This window comes from Apteryx rowi, unplaced genomic scaffold (assembly GCF_003343035.1).
Source record: "Apteryx rowi isolate R43461 unplaced genomic scaffold, aptRow1 scaffold_25, whole genome shotgun sequence".
Taxonomy (NCBI): Eukaryota; Metazoa; Chordata; class Aves; order Apterygiformes; family Apterygidae; genus Apteryx; species Apteryx rowi.
The window spans coordinates 5,087,306-5,109,181 of record NW_020448863.1 but is presented as its reverse complement, the minus strand read 5'-3'; the positions used below and the strand labels follow the sequence as shown (position 1 = coordinate 5,109,181).

Here is a 21,876-nt window from a genome sequence, read left to right as displayed (position 1 = left end):
GCCACTCAAATGAATGTCAGCCTTCATTAACTGACTGAATGACCAGACAGTATGTTAATTAACAGATCACTGCTTTCATTAAACTTCATAAATCTTTGGTTTTACAATTGAAAAATTTATGGAAACAATAATACCTCATTTCACTTGCACCTTCTGGTCTAGGCTGTGCTTTTACTTTCTCTGCAGCAGTTTCTGAGCTCTTAGATGTTGGTGAAAAAGAAGAGATTGAAACCTGTAAAATACTGGTGTGGATCTGTAAGGAATTCTAAAAAAGAAAAACAAAAAATACATATTACACTGAAATGAGCTGAAATTAAGGAGTTATAAATGGAAATAAGAATAGCAGATACACTATGAAAAGAAGGGTCTGAATTAAAAAAAAAAAAAAAAAAAAAGATTTTTTTTCTTTCTTTTGCAATGTAAAGCTGGTTTACTACTTGAAAGATGGCCAGACAGCACTGGAGATAAACCATGAATCACTACACAAGTAAACTATAGCATAGACAAAAATCTTACAAACCTTCTGAGGCTGCCTACTAAATCTATTTGCTAAATCCACCACAGACTCCATGAAGAGCAGTTAACTTTTCAGGTTTACTCCTGTCCTTGGCCACTCAGAGAATTCAAAAAAAGTTGCTAAGTAATTATTTAATTTAATTGATTGTGTGTGCATGCTGTTTAGTTAAGTCAGTCAAGTCTCCACTTTGACTGAGAGCTCCAGCAGAAGAGATCTGTAGTTCAATTACTGGAAAACATTATTGTAAAAATCAGAGATTGGACCATAACACACTTATTTCACTGAATGGATGTAATGATGATTGTGTCCTTTTAAATATTTGACAGGATATATTAAACCAGTCCCAAGATGTTTACTTCAAATTCCCAACAAATTTGGGAAAATATGCATATCCTAATCTGATATCCTAATATCCAATATTCATATCCTACAGCAACTATGCTTGATACGAAATACAGTTTAGACCCATTCTCATGACAAATATAGCTATTTGTTCTCTTGTTCCTGTTTGATGATTAAGAAAAATAAATTCATCTGAATTCAAAAGAAACTCCTCAGCAGCTTTCACAAGAAATCTACATTCCCCAAAGGATATGGGAGTTTACCAAAACTGTGCAACCCAGAAGAAACCCTTTCAGAAACTGAGTTCTGGCTTCTGTAATGCAACTCGAGCAAGAGTAATGCTTTCAAGGACTAATGGCATTAAAAGAGGGGAAAAAAAAAAAAGATACCTCTTCGTGAACATTCATGTTAAACTCTTCATGGCTTGGAGACATTGTTCCTGGGGCTGGGGATGGACTTTTCTCTGGGTCAGTGAGACTTGGCGTGTCCAATAAAACTGTGGAAGCAGATCCTGAATTCAGGAACTCTTCACCATCACCCTCCTTGCCTAGCAGGAGAGAAAGACAAAAACGTGTTGGATTCCTGCAGGCATGCGGAGCGCTGCTCCCGTGGCAGGCACAGCCGGCATGGTCGTGTACGGGCTAAGCCGGGGAGAGCCTGGGATTACTTTCTTAAGGGAGAGCATGACACGAGAAGGGGAGCCACCACCAAATGTCGCTTCCCAATTCAACACAACAGGGCGGCAGCAGAAGGGACACATATACCCACCAGCAGAAACCCAGCCTCTCCTCAAGGGAATTTAGTGGGACTGGTTTCAAAAAGCTGAATATGCTGAAGTACTTATTTCCTATCCCCTGTTCTGGAACTTCATACAAAATATTTTTTCCCCCCTATTCAATAGGGAAAGACCAGAGGCGCAAGTCTGTCTGGAATTTAAGATGAGGAAACAAAAACTGYTTCTGTGGTATCTTCTGAGTTACCCATAGGGAAAATGCAGCTCACAGCACAGAGCATAACACTAGTGTTTTACATGACTACATCAGGCTTGCACGTTGTCACAAATTAAGTGCATCTCTTTCTGCGAATTCAGTAGCACACATCAGCATCTGGCATCGTCTGCTTCCAAGGAGTGACTCGCTGCCTTTGAACAGCCTCAGCCACTACAGAAAGGCCTGGATTTCCATGAGTGTGATCAATACCAGAGTACTGACACTAACAAGAAAGATTTCAAGGCAATCAGTACTTTCTAAAAAACCCACAAAACTATCATTCATTGCCAAAGATCTGATGCAAAAATAAGCCAAAGTCTGTTTACGCTGAAAACCTTCCTTGCCCATTTTTCACTAGCTGAAATCTCTGTCCACGTTCTATGAATTGACCATAAAGCACAGTTCCCAGAGACCCGAGGTTTGTTCCAACACCTTCCTGTCTTTGAAGGCATAGCATTGCAAATGTGAAAAAACAACCCTTACTTCAAAAACGCTACTCTTTTTCTCTAGTACTAAGACCTCTCACAACCACCTTTCTTTCCTCTTCTCACATTGATGCAGTGCTTTCCGAGCCTTGGCATATTGAAGATGGGCAAGCTGTGTCCTTAGTGCCACTGAGTGCTGGTTTCCAGGATGAAAACATTCTTGCATCTTGAGATCCAAAGCCCACAGATGGGAAGGGCTGCCTGATCTCAAATACTTTATAAAAAGGGAGGAAGGAGCAACTGGTGTCATTCTGCCACTTAACTAACATGTAGGTAGCAAGAAGGTTTACCTGTACAGCCAGTGGTCAAGCTGAGCCGGATTTCAGCCCAGCACGCTACCAYGCACACCAACTCCAGTTTGGGTTTATGTTCGCGAACCCAGACTGACAGTTGTGGTAGCTCCAAAGGTGGTTTCTGAGCAGATGAGCTGTGCCCACTTTGGAGGTGCAGGGCTCATCAGGGGATCGGGGCGGACAGCTGGAGATTGCAGCCATGGGCTTTCCCACGGCCTTGCAAATCAGCCAGTGCCCTCAGCCACATCCATCAGTGTCTTCCCACCCTGATCACTGTCCCTCCACTAGGGCTGACCTCCCAAAAGCCTGGGTCTGGGACTCTCTGCGGCCCCCCGGGAACCTGGCTGCTTCTGCTGAGGAAGTCCATAGGATTGTCTACACAAGTTCACCTGCTCTCTTCCTAACAGCCGGGGGTCTCCTCCCAGGACATGGGAGCRCACAGGCTCACAGCAGGCTCTGGAGCAAACAAAACTGAGCTGGGGGAGGCAAAGAAGGGCACAAAGACTCTCTCTTCTCTCCTGTGTCTCATTCCCAAACCCAGCAGCACGATCGGACGTGACTCTCCCCTCCCCTTTGCTGCCTTGGCCCCATGCAGCAGGACTTAAGAGCTCAAACATTTGAATACTCCTCCACCAAAATAAATTAGATATTTTGCCTCCTCACCGATTTCTGGCTACTGACAATCTTCACTCTTTGAAGGGATCCCTGGAGGCTCCCACATCCCCCTCTTAGCACCCTTAGGAAGGTCATCCACTCTAACCTCTGCACCACTAATAAAACCCACTAGCCCTTGTCGTCTATCCTAAAAAAGATCATGCAATAAACTTAGGTTAATTCAAGGTCTGTGGAAGGCTGGGTTGGCCTTCTGTGGCCTTCAGAGGACTCAGCGACAAAGGAGGTTTCCAAAACAAGCTAATACAACACTGCTCTGCACGGACATCTAAGTTGCACATATTCTGTATCAGAAAATGCGAGGCAGACCTCTCACTAGCAAAATGCTAACGTCTGAAATTTCTTGAACACAGGTCTTCTAGAGAACAATGACCTACAAAATGCAACTCAAGCGCTAAAAGAGCAGGATGATGTGGGGGGAAAAAACACCTTAGGTGCTGTAATGCATACAGGGCAGGAGGATGGATTATAGCTGTAAAGGTCGATGCTCATTTTCTAACATCTGAGTGTGTTCATTTGGAAACCCAGAACCATCTCAGTGTGATGCTCTACATGTGATTCTTTTGCTTTTCTTTTAAGGAAAAAAGGAGAAAGAGAAGGAAGGAACTCAATGCAATTGTGTCAGACTGATGACTACCATCATCAACATCTATCATCTTCAGGGATCAAAAGTTCCTGGAACTGGAACACTCCAACAGTCATCGAACACATGAAACGTATCATTATATGTTATGGTACATATAATATATACCATTTGAACCACATGATTAAGTCCATTATCTGGTGGGAGAGAAGGCTTTTTTCGCATGAAGAGAGACTGGCAGGAATGATCAGGAAAAGACAGCTTGGCCTCCTGCTGCAGTAAGGAAGGAGAGCTATGCCATAGCTGCTGCGTGTGGTGCCTTGTGATGGTTATGTTACATGTCAGCAACAGTCCAGGCAACACACTCACTTCGCTACAGACATTTCTGCAGCTCTCAGGCTTTGCTGTCGCACTGTGCACAACTGCTGGGGCAGTGCCAGTTCAGCTCATGGGAACCCACATGCTCAGCAGCTGTTTTGCCCAGCTACCAAACCCTCCCAAGGAATACAAGTAAGAGAGGGGAATGGTGATTTTTAGAAGGTAATGTAGCTTCTAGCCCAGAAAGGTATTTCAGGAGACAACTGAAAGGTGTTAAGACTTTATCATATGCAAAGTAATTTTACAGCGGGGAAAAAAAAGCAATGTGACAATAGTAGTTACTACTACCAGGTAGTAAATGGGACAACATCCAACTGAGATAAATCAATGCAACTGCCCTGGAAATTACAATTTACTAAGGAAAGGAAATGTGCCAATTCATACCAGCTGAAGAATTGGCCTTAACTCTACCTGAGAGATACCTCCAAAGATAGTAACTCTGAGAGTCAATATAACTCTACCACCTGCAGAGATAGAGTAACATGCACCTACAGCTGAAATGGGAGTAGAGTTTAAAATCTTCAAAATTGCATAATACCTTTTTTACCTTGAGCCAATATCACCATGTCTTGAACTTTTTTGTACCGATTTAGAGATTGCCGAAGCTCTTCTATCTTCCGATCCTAAAATAAAGGGAAGCTACGTTTGTGTTTTTCCTATGATAAATCAAAAATAAGAAATACAAATAGTAGATATTCTTCACTTTAACTGGCTATTAAACTAAAAGTAATGGAAATGGGGATAGGACAAGACCCAGAACTTTGAGAAGCTTTGAAATATCCAGAACTTATATTTAGCAAAAACTACCAATTGTTTAATCACCAGAATTGTCCCAGACTTGAAAGTGGATTTCAGCTAAGTCAAAGCTAGAGTGTAATAAATATTGCCACGTACAAAGAAAGAAGTAATCAAAGGATTAGGGACTTTGGTGATCAAAAGAAAACATCTGGCAACATGCACATGCATATGAATGCACAAAACCACATGTGAAAACAAGGCCTACTTTACAGAAAGCCCTGTTGGAAATGTGGTCTGTGGTATCTCATGGGACTTATGTGGAGCTCTTTACATTTGGAGAGTATACTGCAAGTTGCAGTCCCACTGAATTTAATGACACTGTTGTGTAAGGACTCTGCGTACACAAGGCAAAGCTCATAAATGCCTAATTACATCCCTTATAAAGGCACTGCAGTGCTTCTTTTGACTACAGTGCATCCTTGACTCTTACAAATTTGCTTTTGTAGTGAATTGTGACAAATCCATGTTTGCAGATATTCTAAGAGATTAAACTCAATCTGATGAATGATTACTGAAAAAATAATGATTTTGCTACCTTCTCTTCATTTGCTGCCATTAGAGATTCAACCGCCTTCTTCATTTTCTGTACCTCTATATCTAAAAACACACAATACAGTTACCACAGTCAATTTAAATGAGACAGTATAAGGAAATAACAAAAATGAACACAATAATTTCTGAAGGTAAATTTACAAATTAAAAGACAAACCACAAACCACTTAATTTCTATTTTAGACTGAAATACAAAGAAGAAAACCTTTTTTCTGACATTTTTATCAAGGAAGTGACCACATTTAGGAAATACCCCTCCCCAAACCACAGGAAAACTGAAAAGTCAACAGTAAAACTACTGCTTGACCTGCATTATCTCTGTCTTTTAAATAAACAAATAATTATAAAACAAGAGCTCCAAAATATAAAATACTATAATTGGAGTGCAATAAAACACGTTTTCAGTGCAACAGTCGCCAGGCACCCCAAACAGCATCTCAAAACCCCACCATACAAAGCAATAGGATTAATGGACATGATGGAAAAGCATTGTGCGGTGGTGCTTAGTGATAACTCAGAATGGATGTAGGCATGAGGACAGCACAATGGAATGATACAGGTATTTGCTGTGACGAGCAGTCATGCTAGAATATATGTCGTAATTCAGGTTTGAAAAAGGTCCCTAGTACAGAGATCAGTGCTCTGTGCTTCAGCTATAACCCTTACTTACGAAGCAGTACAACACTTGGAACATTTATGTTCTAACCATCTAAGAGGTTTCATTTTGGAGGTGTTTTGGACTAGATAATTTTAAAGAGAAGGGAAATAATCTTCATTTTTGTAAGAAATCTACCTTGCATAAATGAAGTAAACTTTAAATTCCATTACAAATATAGGGAGGTGGCCAAACCCACAGGCAAGCAAGCATTTAACTTTGCTTTAATCTCCTAAAATTCTTCTTAAAACAAAACCCACAGTGGGGAGAACATTTTCCTCCTTAATGAAATGCAAGAACAAAACAAGCTGCCTGGCTGACTTTCTAGATTAATCACATTTAGACATACTTGGCTAAAATCCCAACCGATACAGCTCCAATGATTTTGATGGAGTTATGCTAATGGAAAATCTGGCGTTCTGGATTGTGACTGCATTTTATTGAAAGACAACTGTTTTATTTGCATGTGCATCTTAAGGAGAAAAATCTATGTACTCAGCTTTGAAAAGAAACTTTGGTAGTCTCCACAAGACCAGATCTTTCTTTGTCTAGTAGCTTTTATTCAGACAACTTTGTATTTCAAGGTGTGACATATCCAGCTTTATTCTCAAATTTTACTGTGAGTGTAATTAAGGGTTATAGATGATGCAACCTAACAAGTGTTTGTTAAAGCAGTTTTATAAACACATGCAGAAAGCTGCACTGGAAAGCACTTCTGAAATACAAATGCTTGTGGAAAGACACCAGAAACCTTACTTTTATCTTTGAGCTTCTTTTTACAATTTTCATCTGTGCAGGAAAATCCATTGGATTTGAAATTAGCATAAAGGTTATGGCAATAAATAACTTTTAACATAATACTGCTACTTAAGGAGCAAACTATTTCTCACATATTATTGCAGAAGCAAGCAGTCCACAGTTTTAACCTGCACTCCCCTGTTGCTAATGTTCCTAAGGAAACAAATAATCTCACTGTTCTCCTACACAATTACCTGTTTCAAGGATTTTTTTTTACCTATATGTTTTCACTTACAAGGTCTCAAAGGTGCCTTATGCCAATAAATTACTCCTTAAGCTAATACTAGGCAAAAAACCCAGCTAGTTTACAATGTACAAATATTTGTTCAGAAATCACAGTTCATCTAATGGGGCAAAGAATCTGTGTTATCTGCAAATAGCATTACTTAATATTGCTCCAAGGCAGCAAAATCATGGTTCATCATGGCAGAGGATGTCCATCAACAGAAGACCCTCCTGAGCTATACCGAAAACTAAACCAAAGCTGAGTACCAAAAGGCAGGAGGAGCTCAGCATACTCGGCAGCCCCCAGGAAGGAAAGCCCAGAATAAGCAGCAAACAAATGCACCAAACCCAGACCTTGTTCACCTTTACACATTCTAAAAAAGGAATCACAGTTCACTGTGGTCACTTCTAGTGGTCTTATATAAAGCTATTTAGAACAGGTATTTTTACTGAATAAAATCTGACAAGCTACACACTGTGGTCTCTGCCCCAGGTCTGGGAAACAGACTAGTTAACCTCTTGGGGCTTTACATTTCTAAAAAGCAAATTTTAAAAGCACCATCCATGATCAGTGAAAACTCCCAGTAAGACAGGTTCAGAAATGAAATTTCAGGTCAAAAAAGTCTGTGAAAAATTTTGGGGAGTCTTAAAAATTTATTAAAAAAAAAAAAGTCCAAATCTAAGTTTCTGCTTTTGTTTCTTCTTTTCAAGCAAATAAAAAAAAGCATCTGACATAAAACTTCTGTGCTCATTCAAAAGTTTAATTAGGATTCAGACCCCCCTGGTGCACAAATAAGAACCAATCCTCAATTTCACCCACTTAGGGCCGGTCCACGCTGAAGGTTTGCTGGCACAGATCACACTTTGGTATGCAATATGGTTTTTTCCCTTCCTTAACAGGGAGAAGTGTATAAGCAAAGCCCAGCACAGTTACCTACACAGGAAGTTCCYCTCTCAATATAATCTTTTGGGGGAACTGGTTTAAATCAGTATAAACTGCATCTTTTGAGGCATACAAAACATGTGAAGGGCTAACTAGGGATTACCAGCTAGCTTCAGGTTGATCAAGAACCTACTCTAAGGGTAGCTTCAGCAGTTGCATTGTGAATACTCACAAAATATTTTAGAAGTAAACATGAAGACAAAATGTACATGGAAATTGAGGTTTTAAATTTCCTGTACAACAATTCACAGAAACATCAGATTCAGATTAGGTGACAGAGAACTACATGATGCCTCTGCACAGCCCTAAGAGACAGCCTCCCTTGTTCTTACCTCTGTCCAGTATCTCAACTCCTTCTCCTTTCATTCTGCAAACCAATTTGTCTTGTAACCTTTTTACCTCAGCTTCCTTCTGCTCCAGTTTCTCTTTCAAAGCTGCTAGTTCATCCTGTAACAGATACAGAATCAATTATTGACAGTCTCCATGTGTATTTGAGAGGTTTTCAAAATTCCTTTCTAGGAAGCGCTGAGGACAGATCCTCAGCAGTGGGAAAGATCAAGGGCCCCCAACAATAAGGAACAATTTACACTGGCTGAGGGTGCCCTCGCTCCCAAAGTTTCAGTCTCGTGTATAATTCAATGGAGATTTTACATCTGAATTTAAAAAAGAAAGAGTAAAGCCAAAAATGCAGTTTTCTTATTTATTTAACCTTGCACAGACAGAAGAACTATGGGTGATGAGGCTGAATGCTACAGCTTATGAACACTGACATCTGTATGAGGATCTCATGAACTTTGACACCTGTAGAGCATCTGCATGTTCACAGCTGGACAGTTACCAAACTGCACTTACAACAGGCTGAGGACAATTTCTGAAATGACCACTGCTTACTATGAAAGAAAAATCAGTCACAACACCATCAAGCACATAAACACGCTCTGAAAGCAATTCAGGTGAAAATGTGGTACCTCTGCGACAATTTGGGTTTGCTGATCACGCGTTAGAGAAGGAAGCTTAGCACTGAGATTTGTGGGAGGAACACAGAAGGTGTTTGGGGGAGTTGGGGTGTATATGAAAAATGCTGTCAAATTTTGACTTAGCTCTAACCATCTGCACTAGCAAGTGACTGGCACTGATTCATGCATTTAGCTCTTTAAAATTTCAGTCAAATCCTACCCAGTTAGTAATATGTTTCTTCAATGTCTGGGATCTTACACAACAGCACTGGCAAGATGTGACCTCAGTGCAAATGTACTCTGTTGAAATTTTAATTTGTTCAGTTTATAAACAAAACAAAATAAAACAAAATAAAACAAAGCAAAACTCATAATTTTGACCTTTATAGCTTCTAATTGAAGTATTAAATCCTAAAAGACATAATTCAAACTACAATACTGTGGCTTAAGTGTGTTCCTGAGCTTCCCCCAAAAGATCGATCACAAGTATGCATGGAAGTGATATCTGTGATCCAAACTATGGCCCAAACTACAGGATTTTCTGAAATCAGTTCCTCTTTGCTCTAAGGCATCTTTAAAAAATAAATCAATAAATAAAAACACAATCTTGAAATTCTCAAGAAATCAAAGCTTCTTCCAGAACAGAGGCTTTATAGTACAATCCTCCAGTGCTCCAAACTGGTATTGACTTTGCTGGGATTTCTGACAGTGTACGACCTGTGCTTCTCCAAAACGAGACCCTCTCTCGGTCACTTGAAAAGCTGTCAGTATACCCATGGACAACTGCAGTTGCACGCAGTTGTTGATGTTGTGTATTTTCTGTCCTGAATTAAAAACATGTTATGTAAATTTACACTTGTGGGGAGAGGAGTCTGTAAAGGAATCATTGTTTCCTAGTTAGTTTTCATGAATAAATTTTCTCTAAGATGGTTAGAAAAGTTTAGTTTTGAAAAATGGATGTAAGCTAGAGAAGGGGCAGTGGAAGAGGAAAAATTTTAACCTAAGTCTAATTCAGTTATGAGTAACCAGTGCGAAGTTCACAACACTAAAATCCTCTTCCATCCAGTATGAAAGCTATTTAGAAGGAAGAACATGAGTCTTCTACATCTAACAAGAAAGGGAGCACTGCATAGCACCGCACAGCAATTAATGCACAACACAGAATGACAGCGAGATGCAAGACAGACTGGAAAGTGGTGGAACATGAAGGTTTCAAAACAGGCCAAATCAAACTACTACACCTTTAGCATCTGGCATTTTTGCTCCATCCGCTGCTTTTCATACTGCATCTGACCCACTTTGATTTTCATGCTAGAAAGTTTGGCCATTAAAGACTGGTAACAGAGACAGAGGAGTGAGAGAAAACTAAAGATAGAAAAGAGACAGGCTAAATGGCAAAGAGAAGTTAGACACTTACAGAAACAGAACGCTATAATTTCTTAGGTGAATGCTTTTTCTCCAGAATAGAGTGGCTGATTTTCAGCACATTTAGGAGAAAATAAATGCTCAGCTTTGATCTCACCCATGGCACACACCTTATGTACTGCAACTGGTGTTCACTGAAATGTAAGTGAAACAAGGATCTAAACAGATGATATATTTACTGCTAATGRCTACTACCTGGTATGTTGATCCCTCATAAACAGTGTTTAGATCTGAAAACCATGCCACGAAATTTGGAAATAACCCCTTTCTGGGTTTTGTTGTTGTTGTTAAGTGAGTGCCATGAAATCCCTGGGCCTGAGGTTGCTCGGGGCTTTGCAGGGTATAGTAAGGACAGGGGAAAAGAGAATGAAATTTGAAAACCCACAACTCATACCCATCTCTGCTTCTCCCCCTTAACCTCACTTACTTTGGTAGTTTTAAGTTTTTTCTCGTACTGGAGTCTTTCATTGTCCATTTCTCCCACTCTTAATCGCAATTCATTTATTTCCTGGATCAAATCCTGAGCAAAGGGAAGAACAAGACCAGAAACAGAGAAATTCAAAAAACAAGRCAGAGCGATAGCTGACCAGGCATACCTCAGTGGGAGAATAAAACCACAACAGTGAAAGGGGCTCTGTGCACACAAACACACCACCCAAATTCAAAGTTAAGTCAAGCATCAACAAGCATCAGCATATGTGTTTAAGCATCAAAGGCCACACTGACTGCCACTACAACTGGGCTTTGGGAATTCACTCTGCTTCGGAAGAAACTCAGAGCCGCCACCAGTTTGGACCTGGCTTCTTCAGGAAAACGGCTCAACCTCCTGGACATCCTCCTGTAGAGAGCTGCCAGGTTATGAAGGTAGCCCTGCATGCCACCAGCCGTACAGCCCCCCTCCTGCAGGGGACAAATGAACCCCGAGTTTGACTGTGCCCCACCAAGGTATTCCTTTTCCAAACATCCCCACTCACCAGATGGGGAAACAGGATGCTAAGTGGCAGCTCCAGACCTGCAGGAAGCCTGTGGGACAGCCCAGGACAGCAAACACGCTCTGCAGTCCCAGGCCAGACTTGCCCACAAAACGACTCATCCTTCCAGACAAGCATCCTAACTGGGTTGCCAAGCCTTGGTCCAGAATTCAGCATTAAAGTAGTAAAAAGGGCACTTCTTCCAGCATCATGGTGAAAAAAAGCTCTAAAACAGGTACTAAATAAAGCTATAAATACAGGAAAACAGCAAAAGAAGTAGCCTGCCCTGGGAAAGAAAGGAGGACTATACATATGTGGAGGCTTTTACTGCTCCTCATTACTGGAAAGCATGTCTCTCCATACAAAAGATAACGAACCACAGCTCTGGGAAACAATCTTCCTGCTCAGCAGGGTAACACACTAACCAGAAAGCAGCGGCCTTCTCACAAGTCTGAAAGACGCCCCAGCAAGCTCCTCTGTCACATGTAGCTTGCTAACCTTTAGCTTATGCATGGATGCCAGATCAGTGCTACATTTGGGTGAGGAAAAAGATAGTAATAATAAAAAAAAGCATTCCTAAGCAGCTACTGTCATACTGTGTCACTGGAAAACTCTTCAAAAGAGCAGATGAGCTCTTTGTGCACCCTGGAAAACAGAAGAGGACTCAAATTGCAGCATAACACCTTTTACACTACTACTATGGCACTTGCGTTTGCTGGCCTGCAGATATGGTAAGGCAAACTGCACCCATGTCAGCCAAGGCTGTACATCAAGCTAACAGCCGTGAGCACTGGAACAAGCCACGAGCTGGCATTTAAAGTGTACTTATGGGTCCCTGGAAACGCCTGACTTCCAGCCCCATTCCACGTCTTCCCACACCTTGGAAACTTCTGATTATTGTTGTATGTGCTTAATGAATCTGATGACAACATAGCAATATCTGTATTTCTTTAGCAATAGATCCAAAGTGCTCAGACACAGGGTGGAAAGCTACCATGATCTTTATAGCATAAGACAGTGCAAATCTTACCAAGAAGAGAGATGTGAGCATGAGTGCTGGGTGGACAAGGACATAAGTGAAGGCTGCGTAAAGTCTGCCACCTTTCATTATTCCATAACAGAATTGATTGTAGTTTAGGGACAGAACATTGCTGATACCAGCAATTAAATGAGGTCCATGATTGGGTTTAGTCTCAGGAGATACAGTCATCTTTGCCTTGCTTCACCTGAACAAAGCCACCCTCCTGTTCAGTAGGAACTGAGCTCCTAATATCCAGAAGTTTTGTGGCTTCACAACTATAGCATGAAACAGCATGTCACTGCTAGGATCAGGGTCTTTGCAGGAAAGGGCTGGACTGAGCTTCCCTAAATAGAGATGCAACAACAACGGGAATATGGAAAATCAAGTTGCCTTCAGCCTCAGCAAGTCCCTGTCCTGCTGTCTCCGTAACTTACTGCCTTCTGGCTGAAATGAGCAGCCTGCAGCCCTCATCTCTGTTCTGCGGGGCAACAGATGAGTATGTCTCTGAGATAGCAGACCCCTTCAGCACACCCACTTAAAGCAAATGTAATAAATATTTTATGGTTTCTGTGCGTACAGACATAAAGCAAGCAGACACAGGAATTTCTGTGATGGCAATAACCAGTCACTTAAGAAAGCTGCAGATCATTTTAAAAAGTGAATTTCAATAATGAGTCACAAACAGTTCTCCAGAGCTTGAAATCTAGGATTCTGACCCAAATGAAGGCAGTAGGAAATTGCAGTTTTTATTTTTAAATTGATTAAAGCAGTAAATGTGTGTCAGAGTGGCTGAAAATCCAAGCTCAGTTACCAGAAATAAAAGGTATAATATTTTAAGGCTATTAATAATTACTACTGCTAACGTACAACTTTCTGATTTGGATATACTTGCAGTTCCTCACTGATTCTTCAATGTTTGATCTTTACACAGCTCATCACTCCAAATATACAGATGACAGTCTGTCTCATTATAGTAGTTGAGCTGTTCCTTTCCAACAAGAATTGTTAAAGATCTCTAACAAATCTATGTTCCTAGGGCTGATGGTTAGCTTTGACATGATGATGATTGATTTGTTTTGGGCTTTTCTCTCCTGCTGCCATTATCTTTGCTTTGGCACGACCCATTGTCAAAATAGTCTATGTACCAATAATTGCTGAAGCTGTTCTCTATGATCTTAGAGCAGAAACTAAATTCTGTTTATATTTTTAAGAGCCTCATGCATAACTGGCTCATTTAACATTGATAATTGATCATCAAAAATACTGTACAGCTTGTTCAAGGGCTAAATAGAAGTAAAGAAGAGTCCTTAGAGCATGCCTTGACCTAAAAATATTTTCAATTATTCTCCTGCAAGTGCAACATTATCTGGTGTCTTCAGTTATGTATAATACAATTAATGTAAATCACATTCTCAGTTTTTCAAGGCAGAGGAGTACGTTCATCAGGTTTCATATAGAGATCCTCCTTAGTACAAAAAGGATGGTCAGACCTTGCATAAATGAGCAGAGGAAAAAGAAAAGACCCCAAAAGCCCCATCTTCCCTGCCGCTGACTTGCTATTTAACTTTGCGCAAGCCACCTGAGGCCGAGATTGTCAGAGGCACAGAGGTTCCCTAGGAAATCCTAATCCTCCAAGTGCATTTCACTTCACTGCTTGTTGCTCTGAAGCATTTACCCTTTTATCCCACTACTTCTCCACTCAACTGGTTTTGATCACAACCTTTCACAGCAAGGGCCATGCTTGCCTCTTCCTGCAGAAACCAGAGCAAGGAGGTCACGACTTTCTTTGAAACTTGAAGGGGCCAATAATTATAACTGCTTATGACCTGAAGGCTTTTGGGGACCAACGTCATGTCTGAGGCGCTTATGTCCCTGTGGCACTCAGGGCATCAGAAGGTTAATCAGGATTTCTGATCAGACCAAAAAGCCACTGACTGCACTGGCTGACTTTGATGAACTAGCAGGGAAACAGCCATCCACATGGTGGTCCACTGCACAGCATCTGCTCTACCTGCATTTAATGCTTCCTCTTTGGACACCCATAAATGGGTTAAAATACCTGCCTTGGGCTTATTCCCCGTCCTAAAAACCTGCAAAACAGGAAAGGACCATTAAGTCGAACTCTTCTGAGTCTGTCTCAGGTCTCTCCACACAAACACTCAACAGTTCCTCTTTGCACTGGCCCTGACAGGGCTAAGTTGTACAGATTCCTATTTCCGCAAAGCCTTTTACTTCCCAACTTGTTTTACTTGCACTCTTCATTGGAGGGCTACAGAGGCACAAGACAGCAATGATAACTTTAAGCTGGGGACGGTAGGAATCCTTACTGGCACTGGAAACACAAATTACATTCATGGTTTTGCTCCACTCAGAAATTCATCTGTGCAGAGGAGCCTGGTGGTGTTTAAACTACAAAGAACTCCCCTTGAACGAGCCAGTTTAACCTCTGGCTGCTGTTTCAGAGACCTTGTCTGGTTATGGACTCCTCCCTAAATAAACTCCCTAGTACGATATTTTCTTACGTAAGCTCAGCCCAACTCAGACCACCCATGCTCCTTAAGGAAAATAATGGTGTTGCCTGCTGGGAAAGTGGCAAGACTGGAAGGATTTAAAGAACAGATCAACTACAAATCTCAATTAATTATGCAATTAGCTTTGAAAAAGCTGCGTATTTGCGAGCATCTAGACAGGAAAGTCCTGGAGCACAAACGAAAAAAAGCTTACCACTGAGGCCTCTGTTCAGAGAAAGAGCGGTGAATATGAGGAACTTACCCAGCTGGAAGGTGGAGCGGTAGCAACAGACATAAGCAAAACCAGATAGTATGAAAAACTGAATCTGAATGATAATTCTGTAGGAGATGGTAGCCCCTGAATAAATGCTACCTCCAAAATACTGGTCAGAGGTTTCACATGTAATCTCACACAGCTGAGAGCCTTACAGCTAATTAGCCATCCATTCTCCATTGGACAAAATGGAAATTAAGACATATTATTCCTTTGAGTGTCTAAGCCTAAGTCTTTTACAGCTAAAAAGTGTTTAAACACAGAAGTAACAACATAACCATTTCTGTGACACTAAACTACACCATTTTGGTTTTTAAAGGGAGGGGAGGAACACATTCTAGTAATACGTTAGTTCTGGCATAATTTTCCAGCAAAAAGTCTACCTGACCCCTAATTATAACAACTACATTTAAACGTAATTTAGATGAGCTTATCTTTATCAAAGGCGTTAAGCATATTTCAAGGTATTTCAAAGAGAATTGATAGCTACCATGCAGGAAAGCCTCCTGCAGAGAGCCTACAAAGTTGCAGTGCATGATGCGATCCCCATATTGCAACCTCTTTCCTGGAACAGAGCTAGGCCCACATCCACATTCGCTGTCTCCTGAGCTGCGCTATTAAGTTATGGAGCGACTGCAGTGCAGGGGGAAATGAAAGAGGGGGGAATTACAGGAAAGATCAGGAAAGAATCATATCAAAAAAAAAAAAAGAAGGATAAAAGGGGATGAAGCGAATCACCCAAGGCTCAAACACTTTTGTTGCCTGTTTTGGTGAGCACAAGAAACCACAGGGTGTTTATAAATGAACATGCAGTAGAATCCATTTCTAAAAACACCAGTTCACTGTAGTCATTTGGACCAAATCTTGCTTCCCCTCAATGTTATTTACTGCTGGTGTCAATTCATTTATCTATCATTCAGACCACTTACGATGGGTGTCAGCACATAGGTGAAGAGATTTCTCTGTTGTACATTAGAATTTATGGAAAACTAAGTTCTGTGTGGGCAATTAGACCTCATGGGAGTTCAGAGAGCAGCCAATTCTTAACCGACCTCCTATGGAACCAAAAAAATTTCAGGAATTCCCTCCACCTTTCCTTCTGCCAATTTCTCCAGCATTGCTATGTATAGCACTTGTCTGGACTGCAGAGTCAGATGCTTTTAGGGTAATTCTGTGATTTTTCCATATAAAAATTTGTAAAAACTAGAGGAAAAGGTAATGGAACTCTACATAAATTCTGCCTACTGGCTTCATGGTAGCTAGACGTTCTACATTTTAAAAAAAGGTGCCGCCTTCTCTATGTAAATGATCATCACCTTTCAAATCAGAACATGATTAAAGTCACTAGTTTTCAACCTGTGGACCTCCTTTGGTCTGTGAATTACTTGAAACAGGCCCAAAAAAAAGCAATTCAGAAGCAAGCCTAACTTTTTCCACTTACACTTACAATACAAGTGAAGGAACTACACTTCACTGGAAAATATGCAGAAAAAAGTAAGGAATTTGAAAAACCACTGATTAAAATGAATGAGGCAAGAGTTGTCTCCTGTGATGACATTATGGTTTCTTCCCTTCCAGAAATGAAGGACATCTGGAACATGCACAGTCTGAACATCAGACATTTCAGCTCATTGACGAAGTCGGAATTGGAAATTTTCCTCTGCTCCCTAGGCAGATGCCAAGGTATTTCTGATATGGGGGGATGCCACCCTTGCAACGAAGCACAATCTGGGTCTCGGGGTCTCCTGGCAAAACTGGGTTTGCCCATCTGCACTGCTGTGATGCATTCTGGCTTCAAACATTAAAAAAAGGTTCTGCTGCAAAGAAAAATCCAACAAATCCAAGGTGCACAGAGCTCAAAGGCCCCAGGACAGTGTTGCACAGTACAGCAGCAACAGGCTGCAATTCTGCCTGGCCCTGAACACTGCCTGGCTGAAGCGAGTCTGAGGAGAGCATCTGCTGGCCCCCCAGCCCTGAAATCTGATGACAAGAATTAAAATTACTTTTTGGAAATTTTTCTTCGTAAAACTAGCATTTACCAAGGAAAAGATGGCACTGTTTTTACTTTAAAAAATAAATGTCTTAACATTAAAGATGAATTCCTCCCCTTGCCTGAAAAAATAAAATTCCAGGAAATTTTCAGATAATGTGAAGCCATACAAAGCTCTTACAACCTATTCAATTGTTTTTTTTTTACTCACCTCTGTGTCCCTGAATCTATCCTCATAGTCCAATCTGTCCTTCTCTACAGACGTAAGCTTTAACTTCAGATTGGAAATCTCTGCCATAAGATCCAGTTTCTGAGTTTCAAGGGACGTTCTGCTCAAAAGCTCCTGATTTAAGATAAAGAGGAAAAGAACAGAATTATTCATCCAAGGGAAAAGAATTCTACACTTAGCACTAAGATAATCCATGGAAATAGGTAATATATTTCTACAGCTAGAAGCCTCTTTGATAGCACAAACTATCATATTTATCCTTCCATGATACAGAGTCCTGGGACACAGTACTTAGCCCATCTGATAGACTCAAGGCACCTAGGATGCATCTAAAATCGTGGGGGCACTATCGCTGGTTGGCTCCCAAGACTAGAAAAAAACTTGTCTGTCATCACAGTTGCTCTGGGCAGCAAGGAGCTTTGAGGGGAATCCACCCATCCTGCCAGAGGCTTTAATCCAAACCTCTTTGAAGTTCAGTGGGGAAAGGCTCAAAGGAGAGCAGGACTGGATTCCTGTAGTGTAAAGCAATGTTGACATTACTAAGTACAAAGATCTTAAAACAAATATAGTAGGAACAGAGGCAAGAGAATTATCACTTAGTTAAGTGACATCAAGGGATAAAACATCTTGAACTGATGCACACTGCTCTTACTGAAGCAAAATGCAATTCATTAAGACAGAACAAAAGACAGACAGAGACAAAAGTGCTTCTCTGCAATACCTGCTGCAGCATTTCCTCCGTGGCGTTCAGCTTCTCCCTGTGTTCCTCTAGACAGAACTCCAAATCCCGAATCTTTTCTCCCTGGGCCTCTACCTGGTCAGTAAGCACACTTACCTGTAGAGTGGAGATAAAGGAATGCACGTAAGTACCTTGCACCTATACAGGTTGTATCACCTCAATGACCATATATATTAATAATAATGCTGGTTTGGCCCCAGAGGAAATACAACAACATAAGGATGGCACACAGCAGGGTGCTGCAGTGGACACAGTGCATGGTGAAGCCGACAGAAGAGGAGGGAAAACTTTCCCCTCACACTTACTGGAATTTCGGTTAAACTTCTGGCAGACACACTGCAATTTTGCATCTCCCCTCCAGACCTRTCCTGGGAGTTTTCACATGGAAGTCGCTGTTGCATTTTACCGCCAAACTGTAAGCAGCACACCTGCTACTGCCTCCTCACCAAAAGCATGCTATGTCAGTATTTTGTAACACATTAAAATTAAAGATGCCGTTGGCTGTGACAGTGCATTGACTAAAGACTACTAGCTTCTACCTTAAAATTGAATAGTTAAACCTCACCAAATGYCAGTTATTCTGAGTGACTGCATACAGTGTATCACACTGTACAGCTTCTCCTTTTCCGAAGGATAAAAACAAAGGAGGTTAATGCACACCAACTGAGGCAAGGCAAGAACGACAAAGACAACACCTTCAAGACTGCAGACTGGTTCCCATTTAGCTTTTTCTGAATAAAATTTTGTTTTTTAAATAGGTTCTTTGGAGGGAGTGAGCACTCCTGCTGGGAGCGAGGCTGAGTCAGCTGGAGCAGAGCCTTGCACCATCACAGGCAGCCCTCAGGCCAGGTCCACGTGAGGTGACATGCAGCCTCTTGTGCAGAGCAGACAGAGGGCTGCCAGGTGATCCAGACACCTGATGGCAGGAGAAGCCAACTGGCAAGGGCGGCTGGGGTGAGCTACAGCACAGTCCAGGCTCAGAGCGGGACCTCGGAGGGGTTCGTCCCCTCCTGCCCGTCAGCCAGTCCCACAGCTTTCATCGCCTTCGTTCCCCTCCAGGGCGTGGCACGTGCCTGGTGGTTGGTGGCCATGGGGGGGATTCTGGTAGGYGTAAGGACAGGACATCTGTCACCTCATGTGGACAGTATGTTAAGAGTCAGGGAAAAAGATGGTCTTAAGGATATATAGGAAAGCAAGAAGATGATGGCCTTGCAGACCAGCATGGCTAACAAGATTCAGAAAGAAGACCAGACACACAGAGAGGAAGGCACTTCGACTTTTACTGCGATCTGAATCCACACCTATCCGTAATCTGGGTTAACCYCCAGACATCAGCAACACTTCCAGTCACTGTGTGAGATGGCACAGCTGCAAATAAATCCTCAGAGGTTTAATCATATAATACAAAAAAGTCTTATTAATGCAAGAACAGAAGAAAATAATTTAGGTGATGACTCACTTGCAGAACAAGAGATTCCTTATCATTTTCCAAACGTGCCAGCCTTTCTTGATACACATCTCCATTACCAGATATGTGTCCATTAGTCTGAAAGAGATATCAAATATTGTGTCTGTCAGTTACCATATGATAAGCATCATCCTTCAGTACAGCTTTAAAACCATTCTACGCCAGAAATTAGTCAAACACAGTAACATGAATCATTGCAATAAGGACATTTAAAATACAGTATTTATGAGCCAGACATACCCCAATGGCAGGGTCAATCTAAGTCAAAAGGACTATGCTGACTAACGCTGTCCAAGGATCTGAGATGCAAAGCTTTCTGTGCTGTAAAGTTCACCAGCTTCAAGTAACAGTCATATGTAATTAGCTATGGCACAAATACATACATTACATTAATACAGCTGAGAATAATAATATTAAACAATTCTGTCGTAATAACCTATTCTGATTTGTAGACCCACAACATTTTCAAGTGGAACACTACGGTATGGAGAATTTAAGCCTCCTGACAACAGGCTTGCTTTTCTTAGTCTGTGCACTATCAAAGGTCTGCAAAACCACAGGCTGAAAACCACTGAGCAACATAAAAATGTCTCAGAAGCACTGCTGCTAATATTACTAATTTAACTTACTAATATGACATTATCATGTATTTACTTAGAATGGCAGTTTCCTTCAGTAAACTAATACACAGAAAGTAACTAAAATTTTCTTAAAGGCAGAACATAATTGGTAAAAACACACTCTGAAAATGTATCGCAACATGTAAAAGAACCTAAACGTACACAGATCTGACTTTCAACTCATGATGCTGCCATTAAGAAGAACAATTTTTACATGTCAGTCAATGTTATGAACACACTTATAGAGTATTACTCATCTGCACAGTTTAAGAACAGATTTATTATATTTTCCAGCCCCCCAAAGGGTTACAAACAAAATAAACTGTCAACAAAGGACACAGGATCACAGTTCAGAGCAAGAATTGTTCAGGGGCTTAAAGATGGGAAGGGAAGAGCCTTCTGGTGACCCAGTTCCGCAGATTCTCTTACTGCGCATTTGGCATTTCATTAACAAAATTTGTGCTCCATGCTGTACCATGCTAAGCCATACTTGCAAAGAGACAAATATCCCGATACATTCAGCAACTGAAAAAAATCAACTCACAATCCACATAATGCACATTATGCTTCTTGTAAGTCAAACAATTTTTTTAAACACACAGTAAGAGACATCCTTTTACATCAGGTACATTTTACTGCGTATGTGTGAAGATCTGCATTCTAAACACATCTCTTTATAAAGCTGCTTTAGGCTAAAGAGAAACAAAAATACATGTTAATACTATCCAAGAGTCCAGAGGAATCAGCAACTTCCTTTCTTCATACTAATTTCAATGCTCTGAAGCAGGGAGAAGAATTTCTACTCTATCCATATACAAAGTTGTCTCCAAGCACTTTGTAATGTAAGCCACAATCAAATCTCAGTCCAGAAAAAAAATTCTTCTTGCCATGATTACATAAATCAGAGAAGTTTGAGAATCTGGACTAAAATCCAGTGCACTGAGCATAGAGACTCCTCCTGGCTTCGAGAGGCCTTGATTTCCCTCTGAATATTTAATGGCAAGAAACCGGGCCACTGACTTTCATACCTGTATGCATCAGCAGAGCAACCCAGCCGTGAGAGGCCATCCTCACTCATGAGCTGGAAACCTCAGGTTTCTGCTTTAAATCTCCTTTCCAAGCAGGTTGTCTCCCCTGATTACCGAGGATGCTTCAGATGAGCCAGCAAAAATACCTTTTTTACGCTACATGCCTGAGGTAGGGTGGTGTGAGAAATGCCTTTGTTTGAATTTGGGGGGGCGACAACCACCAAGCATTAGTTAAAGATTAGAGGCAAAGCAAACAGGAGAGGGTACAAAGTGTTTGACCTCACCTTAGCACTCTCCTCAAGAAATCAGGCTGTATCCTGGCAGCTTTTAAATCAGTGTGCAGAGGCAGAAATATCTCCCAAGCATCTACATGCATAACTTTGACAACATCTTTCCTCAAATCACCAGGAGCTAC

General features: G+C 41.2%; 1 protein-coding gene across 9 annotated transcripts in view; it reads right to left on the bottom strand.

Moving 5' to 3' along the window:
• Positions 1-21,876, bottom strand: part of PPFIBP1 (PPFIA binding protein 1) — a 119,132-nt gene that overhangs the window by 22,498 nt on the left and 74,758 nt on the right. For 6 of the 9 annotated variants that reach the window (XM_026066865.1, XM_026066860.1, XM_026066858.1 and 3 more), the window contains exons 5-13: positions 19,805-19,891; positions 18,328-18,441; positions 17,589-17,720; positions 11,039-11,131; positions 8,563-8,677; positions 5,593-5,654; positions 4,798-4,882; positions 1,249-1,406; positions 135-265 (exon numbers count right to left, since the gene is read on the bottom strand). In XM_026066865.1, coding sequence (XP_025922650.1) covers positions 135-265; positions 1,249-1,406; positions 4,798-4,882; positions 5,593-5,654; positions 8,563-8,677; positions 11,039-11,131; positions 17,589-17,720; positions 18,328-18,441; positions 19,805-19,891 — 977 coding nt within the window. The remainder of the gene's footprint in view (positions 1-134; positions 266-1,248; positions 1,407-4,797; positions 4,883-5,592; positions 5,655-8,562; positions 8,678-11,038; positions 11,132-17,588; positions 17,721-18,327; positions 18,442-19,804; positions 19,892-21,876) is intronic. The other 3 variants (XM_026066861.1, XM_026066866.1, XM_026066864.1) reach the window with 2 other exon arrangements.